Source organism: Corylus avellana, chromosome ca5 (assembly GCF_901000735.1).
Source record: "Corylus avellana chromosome ca5, CavTom2PMs-1.0".
NCBI lineage: Eukaryota > Viridiplantae > Streptophyta > Magnoliopsida > Fagales > Betulaceae > Corylus > Corylus avellana.
The window spans coordinates 16,542,111-16,552,644 of NC_081545.1; the positions used below are offsets into that span (position 1 = coordinate 16,542,111).

Here is a 10,534-nt window from a genome sequence, read left to right on the forward strand (position 1 = left end):
ATCATAATTTTATCAATTCTCAGACAATGGAAGTACAAAAGGGAAGATTGTCACGATTCCCGCTGATTGTCAATTTTATATTATGATTTTATTTTATTTTATTAGGACTTTATTTCCTTTCCTTATAGGGTTAGGTTTACTATTGTTACTAGGATTAGATTTATTTTCTCTACAAGGATTAGATTTACTTTCTCTACTAGAAGTAGATTTATTTTCTTTACAAGTATTTCTCTTCTATAAATAGGCTAGGTTATTATGTAAAACTCAATCAATTCAATTATTATCAAATCAGATAATTCTTTCTCAAATACTCTGCAGAGTTTTATCTTTCTTTTAGCCTGCGGGCTTGTTTTATCTTTTTGGGTAGAAGACGAAGACGCTTCTCCTTGCAGAATCAAAGACGCTACTCTTTGATTAGTTACATTAGTCTTCTGCTATGTCATTTAAATTAAGAAAAAAAGTTCTCACACCTCTCTTTATACACGCTCCTACCCCATCTTCATTTCCTGCTTCGATTGAGAGAGAGAGGCGATACAAGAGAATCGAGAATCAGAGAGGACTGAGAGAGAGAAAGAGAGGGAAATCAGCTCAAGGTGGCTCTATGGGAGTTGGGAGAAGGAGGTATTAAAAACCAGCGACTTTTCTTTTGCTTTCTTTCGTCTTCTTAGAAACCAAACCAGTAAATACAGGAGAGAATTTATGAGTCGTGCCGTAAAACGTTGAGGATCTGAAGCTGGTAGAGAGAGAGAGAATTTAGCGAAGAGATTAATTTTATAGCTTTCGTGCAGTTAGTCTTCCAGGAATAACTCTTTTTTGTTGTACAAATAACATTTGAAGAGCTCTGAAAGGGGTCACCTTGAACGAATTCTAAGTGGATTTGGTTTTGATTTCCATAGTTGATTGCAAAGCTTGGATTCATTTCATTCAAGATTACACGGAGGTCAAGAATTTCGAGTTTTTAGGTATGCAATTTGAAAGCAGAATTTGATTCCTTAAATTTAAGGAAATGTAAGGGAATTTGCTGCGATTCCTCTAACTTGTCTGTTAAAGTACAAGACATCAAACAAATAACTAACAAAGAGATCTAACAGGTAATGGAAATACAGAATCTTACTGGATGGAAATTTAGAGAGTTGACAGAGTAAATCTCATTGTTATCTCTGTGGCATTTGAAAGTAAAGTTTTTACTCTGCTGTGAATCGTCAAGGTGGTGTACACCGACCCTTCCCTCTATCGAGCCAATCTGGATACAAAAGCAACATCAAATTCAATAACCTAACAACCCATTCTAGTCAACTCCATAAAATAATGCAAATCTAATAAATACAGTTTATCAATAGTAATAGAAGTGGTAAAAGCATAAAAGTATGACGAGTGCAACACTATATTAACTTAGAAACAAGATACCAGTAACTGTTGTTGCACAAATCCTGACAATCTCTGTTTTTAATAATTAATTCAATCTTACTAGAAAGGGCAACGGGGCACACAACCCAAATGCATGAGTATACATTGAGAGCCACCCTACTAGGAGGAAGATGAAGAACACAAATCTAGAAACTCTAGAAATCCTGACAATCTATGGACCATACAAATTTAACCAGCTAATTAAATCACTCGTTTCAACAGAAAGTACATGTTGCAATAATTTTCATATGGATGCATCTACTTCACACAATCAAAGTTGACTACTTTCAATAGAAAGTAGATATTTCATTTAACATTAATTTCTCAGGAAAAACCTGACATAGTGTAAAAATGGTGGTGTGCTCTAACTTCTCCTTTTAAATGACCCATGACCCGCTAGCTTGAAGTGAGAAGAGAAAATTACAACCATACAAAGCAATCAAACAACAGGGAAAGGGACTGAACCACTGAAAGTCAATAATTGGGGAAAAAAAACCCAGCAACAACTACAATAATCATAGATAAATTATTTGAAAGGATGTAATAAGAAGCAGGTGCATACCAAGAAACCTTGTTGATCAGGAAAGGCAGCAACACATCTTGTCTGATACTTTAAAGGTGAAGTGATTCTCTTGTACTCAGTCTGTTGGCATTTGGATGATAATTAGACTTCAAAAATCAAAGCAAAAATAAAGGAGGAAGATGAATATCAGAATTCTCAAATTCAATTTACATTTGAAACATTATGGCATCTCCTCCATTAGCTCATTATTAAGTAAAATGTAATTCCAAATAACAGTACAAGTACAAAACATGCATAATACTCTTTACATGAAGAAGCATTAGCAGACTATTGCCAAATTTGACTCTTTTATACGCAAACTCAGAGCTTTATGTGTGTGTGTTGTACCTAAATAAGTTACTCACATCATGACGCCAACCACAAAATATTTGTGTAGTTGCTGGATAAGGAAACAGTAGTAAAAGAAACGAGAAGAGCAAAGAAACCTATTCTATTACAACGAGGGGGACACAAAATTAGTCAAAGACAAAAACCAATATCAAGTGTCCAAAGCAACATAATATACTAATATTTCCACAATCAAGCATGTCCACAGATTAAATTATAACACAACCTATTTGTCAAACTACACAAACAAACAAAGAAATACAACTAAAAAAATGTATGATCTTTCATCTGAAGGCCTCGTAAGGACCTTTCATGACAATAAAACGAGGAAGCATTCAAGCTATCAAGCTTCAGTGAATAATAATTTAAAATTCATATTTAGATTCTTAACATAAAACTTCTGCTGGTGATGAAAGGAAAATTCCCTAGCACTTTCCAGGAAGTTAGAATATGATAACCGAGAAGATAGGTCTCTCAATGACATAGAAAGCATTTTGCTTGAGCACGTTCGAACAATGTCCCATTGCCACTTCTAGGTTATTCAGATAAAATAGTAAAGTACACAATCACAACAAAACATTTTGTTTATGGTAGTAAACATGTTAATTCACATACAGATAGAATCAGTGTCAAGTTATGAATATAATATTTGAAGCCAGGAACCCACCCTATCACAAGTTCAAAACACAAGCATAAAAAATAAAATATTCACTGCGAAGATAATATATAATAAGATTTTTTTTTTTTTTTTATAAGTAAAAGTATTATATAACAAGAGCGCAGAGGGGCGCAACCCATATACACGGGAAGTATAAAAAGAGAGCGCCTAGGAAGGAGAGAAATGAAAGAGGAAGTCAGAAAAACTAATTACTAAAGGAGCTAGCCAAGCGGCCGTCCAAGAGTAAAGAGTAAAGAAGAAAAAATGAGTCAGCTCCTCTATAGTCCTAGTAGAATTCTCAAAACATCTAGCATTTCTTTCAGTCCATATACACCACATAAGACATAGAGGAATCATCTTCCAAACTACCGCGCTTCGAGCACAACCTCCCGACCACCAGCAATAAAATAAATCCCTCACTTTGCCAGGCATATATAATAAGATGCTCAGGAAAGTTGTATGCAAAACTTTTCAAAGCAACAGCAGACCATATTTTAGAGGCTTAGTAAATACCAAAACAAGCCTAACCAACCAGCTAAATACGGATGTAGATCTTGCCTTATATTTCAATTTGCATATAGCCTTACATGATCACATGTTAGAAACCTAGATTATAACATTAATTTCAAAAGTTGAAATAATGAGTTGCTCAAATTTCATCAAAATCTATGTTTGAAACATTACTACCAGACTCTCACAGAATATTGTCATGTAATTTTGAAGCATCTGATCGTTGAAAAACTAGAAAATCATTTAGATAATATATTTCACTCATTTCATTATGTGAGAACATTACCTGTGGGTTCTGCAAGTTAAAGACTATCAAATTTCTATCTGCAGTGCCAACAACCATCAGAGGATGCCTCACTGTTAGTGCATAACAGCGGTCAGGGAGTTGTTGCGTATGCACAGGATTTGACTGCCTAGTATCCCAGTACCTAAGTTAAAGTAGGGAACCAATAGAAAAGTCAAGTGCACAAGAACATCCAATACAAAAATAATAGATCAAGAGCAAGCAAAATAGTATAGGGTGCACAATCAACCATATTTAGATAAGGATGTCAATCTAAAGATGTCTTGAATAGTGAGTGCCCAAATATGAACAAGGATACGAAATAACAAAGCCACAGTAAGCGATAAAATCTGTAGAAATTGGAAATAACAATTTCACACTTGTCCTCCAAAATAAAAGAAAACTTTGTATTTTAAGAAGGTATTCCTCCACAATGAGACAAAAGTTGTCAAGGTTCATAACCTTATCATAGGCTTCTTAGAGAGCAAAAACTTCTGAAGAAAACATAATCTGTAACATGTTAACCCAACATCAATTGGTCATAAAGCACAGGAAAAGAAAAATTATAAGCTTATTTCTGCAATGAATCCTCGTGTATATATATATATTTGGCAAAAGTTCACTTAACCTCCCTAAACTTTCATCACTTTTGCAATCTCCCCCTCAAAGTTCAAAAACTTTCGATTTAGCATATTGAACTGTACAAAATTTGCAATCTCACCCCTCCCAAAATACCCCTCCATTTTCCCCAGTTTTTGAAAATAATAATTGTAATTTAAGAGTATTTTTGTAATTTCATAAAGTTTACATGGGTATAATGGTCATTTCACCCTTTGACTACAAACCCTAACAGGAGGTAAGATTGCAATTTTTTGTTTTATTTGGCACCGAGTATCCAAAGCTTCGCTCCGACTAATTTCAGGGGCGTATAGGCCCTCGGCAAGGAGTTTCACACAAGTGCACCTCGCTTAATTCAATGAGCAAACCTCCAGTCCGATGGCCCCAAAAAGACCTTGAAGAGCATGCTCAAAGTCCTAGGTTGTCCAACCACTGAGCCAACCCCTTGGGGTTAGATTGCAAATTTTTTAAAATTCGATACACTAAATTGATAATTTTTGAAATTTAGGGACAAGATTGCAAATGGGATGAAAGGTTTTTTTTTTTTTTTTTTTTTTGATAGGGCAAAAGGTATGAAAGTTCAAGGTGATAAAGAGAAGTTTCCTCTATATATTTTCAAAAGATCTCCCTATAGTCAATTACTATGTTGCATGACTTTCTTTGAAGCAATAAGCATAATCGCCACTTAGTGCAAAAGTATGAGAACTTCCAAAATAGACTCATCAAACCAAAACCTAGGATCATACACAGATTACAATTGAATTAGCATGCAATTGCCATAAAAGAACTAATAATAAAGGTTTCTAAGGATACAGAATGCAGAGAAGAATCAATGTTTTACTTTAGGGTTTTGTCCCAACTTCCTGTGACTAAAAGGCTCATCTCTGGGATCCAAGCAATATCTTTGATGGGCGCATCATGCATGGCCACAGTCACTGGCTGACCACCAGACAAAGGCCACATTTTTGCTTGCTTATCACAGCCTCCAGAAAAAACAGCTGTTCCATCATCTTTCCAAGCCGAGCACAAAACCTTAAGGGAAAAGGAAAAAAAAAATCAAGAAAGAGAATGATTATTGTCATTTAAAGATAACAGTGATAAGATTTGTAGAGGTTGTGAACTTCAGTTTTACCGGATGGTCATGAGATATTGAAGCCTTGGGTGTACTGCCTACAACAGTCCCACTCTGCATTATCTCCCAACATCGTACCTACAAAATTACAACCAACATAATTGAATAATGGAGCAAAGAAAGGACAAGTTATCAAGATAATAATGATATTAATATGGTAAACAAAAAAATTAAAAAAAAAAAAGGAAACCAACGGAACAAACCTGGTTATCCCAGGAAGTAGCAACCAGGTAATTGGCCTTCGGGCTGAAATTGAGGCTCGAAACAGAGTCACTAGGGGGCTGAGCCACCTAAATTTGAAGATTTCAAAGACAAATCAGCTCAAGGACCCAAAAGAAGAAAAATAAAAAGAGCATGAAAGAAAACAGAACTTATCAAAAAAAAAAAAAAGAAAGAAAACAGAAACGGAAGCAAATAAGCTCAAAAATTAAAAATAAAAATAAAAAGTAATAATAATACAAATAAATAAATAAAAAGATGAAAATCTAATGGAAAACAATTAAATTAAGCTCAATTCAAGATTGGCAGAACAGAATAAATATTTCAATAATACAAATTTCACAATTTTTTTTGATAAGTAAAATTGTATATATCAAAAAGCGCAGAGAGGTGCAACTCTGTACATAAGACGTATACAAAGGGTGTATATCAAGTGCAGTTGTAAATTCATAAAACAAATCCAAACATTGAGGTTCTAGATTCTGATTCCTTTTTTTTTTTTTGTGATAAGTAAGATCCCATCTTATTAAAAGCATAAGGCGCCAAAAGAGGCAAGTAGGCAAGTAGGCACCATTTTCCTCAAATCCTCAAATCTTCTATTATTCATTTTCCTACATAAACACCAAAAGAGGCAAGTAGACACCATTTTCCACACTGCAGCATTCCTTGACCTTCTAGAAAACCACCAACAAGCAAACAAGTCGATAACATGTCGCTTCCTTAGATTATTCAAGGTAGGGATCTCGCCTAGGATCGCCGACCACGCAAAAAATGTCGGCCTCGAAGGACAAGGAGGACTTGACTTGGAACAAACCTCTTTGGAGGAAACCCACCACAACATATCTTCACTACCTCTCCTCACTTTGACCGACTGTAACTCCTGCAGAATTGAAGTAAAGGCATCGACCTCCCAATCATGCGCCCCTCTAGTAAAGCTCACATTCCATTGGTTGAAACCGCCCAAAAACTCCAAATTAGCATCAAGGCCTCCTTCGCACAAGCAATACCAAATAGAACTAGATAAACTACTTTAGGAACCGTATCTCCACACCACAAATCATGCTCAAAGCTAATCTTGGTCCCATCCACCACCTCAAATCTAGTACAACCTGAAAATTTCTCCCAACCTTTTCTAATATTCTTCCACAACCCCACCCTGAAGGCTCTTGAGGGCTCAAGGGAGCACACACAAGAGCTAATACTAGTCCCATCCGCCGGCAGCTTCCACTTTTGTCTCTTCTACTTTACCTGCTCGTTGTTTGTCGAAATACAACTTCAGTTTCCCTAGTTGGACACGACAGGATTCCCAACCCATCATCTCCCTCAGGGATGATCACAAAGCTTCTCCGCCCTCGATCTCCAAATTCCGATAGCTCCAAACCGGAATGTTCTTTCTTCTTTGTGTTACATAGACAAAGCAACCAAACCAGAATGTCCTCCAGCTCTCACATACCGTAGCATCTTTGGTCAAAAGTCCCACACACTCAACAGCCAAAAGACTGTCAGCCAGGCCCCTTTACTTCTTTCGACTAGTTGAACCCCAACATTCACATTAGAACAAATCTTAAATGATTTGGTTTCCACGTAAAAGAATCCCAAATAACCCATCTACTCTACTACGATAACTTACTAAGACAAATTAAGCAGTGAAAACCAATACTATGACTCCAAGCGAACAATAACCTTCCTCAAGCGCCACCCCCACAGGGGGAGAAGCAATGAAAGAGAGAATAGAGAAACCATTCCACTCCCCCCCACCTTTTTGAACCTTGTTGCTTAGGTTTGTATCAAATTCATTCTAAGATACAAAAATTATGATGATTTAAATTTAAACTTGTTGAATATTAATGGTGCTCTCTTCTCTCTCTTCCAACCTCGCCTAAGAATAGGCGCGTGGGTGGCGCGTGGTTACTGGTTGGGGGTCTAGTTTTTTGCTGGTGATCTAGGGAGCGGTATGGCTACTTCGAGAAAGTGGATTGTGGAGTCCAAAACTTTCGAGTTTCTGATTAAGAGTGGGGCTTCAGGGGTGAGAATTTTCGAAAGAGGCAATAGGAAACAAAAAACCATCTTCTTGCACAAGGATGAGGTGGTGTGGTTGGCACGCATTATAGAGGACCTGGTGGCAGTGGATTCTTCAGAGGTTTTTTGGGACCAATCCAGAGCAAGGTATCCACGGATAATTGCACAGAAATGTGCTAACAGACATGGGAGGTTCCTGACAATTGAAGAATTTGATGGTAGGCATAGGAGTGGCTCGGTCATTATACCAGAAAGACGTCATGGTCAAGGATGGAAACGTCTCATTACGGAGCTGCACTTCGCCAAGCTTTCCCTGTGTGAGCCTAGGGAGGTTAGGGAAGTTATTAAGAAAAATGATGAAGGGGGGAGGAGAAGGAGCTACGTGGAAGTTATGGGGTCATCGTTGCAGACGACAGAGGACTGTTTTGATACTTTCACTGAGCCAATTGCCAGGGTCACAAGGTGGTTGAATGAGCTTTCTGTAGTGAAGAATAAGCAAGACCAGCTTTCGGATACACAGGAGAAGGGTCTGCATGAGTCCCTAGCCGCAGTGAGGTCGGACAGGGGCGGTATGGAGGGTCCGAAGAAGAATCAGCGTTTTGATGGGGAGGGAACGAGCAACCCAAAGGTAGGGGAGTTACTGGGTCTTCACGGCGGAGCTCAGGCGAGCAGGTTTCCGGTTCAGGCGAGCAAGTTGATCACCACGACGAGTCTGACAGTCTTGGTAAGCAGAGCTGATCATGTGAAGGGACGGGAGGGGGCAAGTAGTCCTGTCGTGCAAGCCTGGTTTCGTGTTAAAGAGGATCTAATTAATGCAAAGGAGACGCTGAGAAGATTGAGAGGCGAGGTGGACGTGGGGCTCGACAGAATTGAGAGGGCTATTAGTTTTGTGGAAGGCCTGAGTGCTCTACCTAGGCCTGGGGGATCGTGCGATTATGGGCTAGCAGGAGGGGAAAATCATATGAAGGAAGTAGCCCAGCCTAGGAAGGTTTATTGGGGTAGGCCCAAGCATGGTAAGAGATACCATCCGGTCAAGACTTATTTTAGGAGGAAAGCTGTTCGGCCCGTGGAGAAAGGGGAGGCATCGGATGGAGGTTCGAAGCTGGTAGATGTGCCGGAGAGCTCGTCGGGAGGCCTTGTCGCTCCGGTGGGCCTCGCCAGTAGTCCCGAGGTTAGGCCGATGTCCTGCGACAGGGTGTCCCATGCCGGGTCTGTCTCGCAAACTGTCCCTTCGTCTCCGGCAGAGGTGCCGACAGAGGTCGTCCTGTCCAGTGAGGGGGCGGAGAGAAATAATCCGACAAGTGAGGGTGGTTTGGGAGATGTTCCGACAGGGGGTCCTAGTTTCAAGGCTACGGTGATGGCGAATTTAAGTGATCAAGCATCGGCTCCTCCGGTCGGTGAGCTGGATTGCTTGAAGGGAGGCCCAAAGTCTTTGGTGGGAGTCGCCGGTATCTATTCCAGTTCCGATGAGAGGTTGTTGTCCTGCGACAGGGAGGTCGTTTCGGCCCTGGAGTTAGCAACCACATCTCCGACAGAGGTGCTGACTAAGGAAGACGTGCTCAGTGAGGGGGCGGCGAGTCCGGCAAGGGTTGACACTTTGGGAGATATTTCGACGACGGACTCCATGTTCGAGGTTACGGAGACGATGGGTTCCCCGATGAAGACGCAGGGGCCTCTACCCAGTCTGGTGAAGGGGCTGGTCGACCAAGGTGATCTCAAGGGGGTCTTGGGCTTCTCTGTTTCTGGGATTCTAGGTAAGCAGCCTGGCAGTGGGGTGTCTCCGAAATTCTCTGGGTCTGCTGCCAGCGTCGGTGAGGAGGTCAGGATGGGAGGTTCTCAGGGTGCTTCTGTGAAGGGTTTTCTGGGTAAGGAGATGGGGCGTTGCATATCACAGACTGATAACCTGTATGGAGCTTCTGTAGAAGTGGTGGGTTCTAGCTACCAGGATTCTTTTGTCCCAAATTCTGTTCAGGAGACACAATTGGAGGTGCAGGAGAGAAATTTTATCATTAAGGCTTGTAAGGAAGTTGGCCTAACTTGTGATGGTGAGGAAGGTAAGCTTGAGGAGACCATTGGGGGGCTTATGGCCGACAACAGAGGCAAAGAAGTGGAGAGGGCAGTGTGCACTCCTATTGTCAAAAAAGGTAAGAGGGAGCTTATTAATTTGCAGTCCTCTATTAATTTTCTGGAGCATTCATCAAGGGAAAGAAATAAGGGGAGGGTCAGTCGAGTTAAATCATGAAGTTGAAAATTCTTTCATGTAATGTGAGAGGTTTGAATGAGAGGGATAAAAGGTTGAGGGTTAGAAATTTGCTTAGAAGTTGGAAGGCTGATGTTGTTTGTTTCCAAGAGACTAAGATGGATTTCATTTCGTACAATTTAGTGAGGAGCTTATGGGGATGTCCGTATGTGGAGTGGTGCTTTGTTCCTTCCATCGGGGCTTCGGGGGGTATATTGCTCATGTGGGACAAGAGGGCTGTTGAGAAGGTAGATATAGCGTTGGGAAGTTATGTGGCGGCTTGTTCCTTCAAGAATATTGAGGATGGTTTCGAGTGGGCGTATGCGGGGGTATATGGTCCTAACAAAGCTATTGCTAGGCATTTACTTTGGGAGGAATTGGCAGGGATCATGAGTTGCTGGGATGTGCCATGGTGTATTGGTGGGCACTTCAATGTCACTCTTTATTCTAGTGAAAGGTCAAGGGGAGCTCATTCTCGGTCGGCAATGAGGAATTTTGGTGAGTTCATTTCGGAACAGGGCCTCATGGACCTTCCCTTA

At 40.1% G+C, this 10,534-nt stretch overlaps 1 protein-coding gene across 1 annotated transcript in view; it reads right to left on the reverse strand.

The window, feature by feature from the left end:
- Nucleotides 1-10,534, reverse strand: part of LOC132180917 (protein RAE1-like) — a gene marked incomplete in the record, with an annotated part of 51,811 nt that overhangs the window by 4,574 nt on the left and 36,703 nt on the right. The window contains 6 exon segments of the mRNA XM_059593913.1: nucleotides 1,115-1,243; nucleotides 1,970-2,050; nucleotides 3,772-3,913; nucleotides 5,228-5,418; nucleotides 5,519-5,596; nucleotides 5,722-5,808. Coding sequence (XP_059449896.1) covers nucleotides 1,115-1,243; nucleotides 1,970-2,050; nucleotides 3,772-3,913; nucleotides 5,228-5,418; nucleotides 5,519-5,596; nucleotides 5,722-5,808 — 708 coding nt within the window.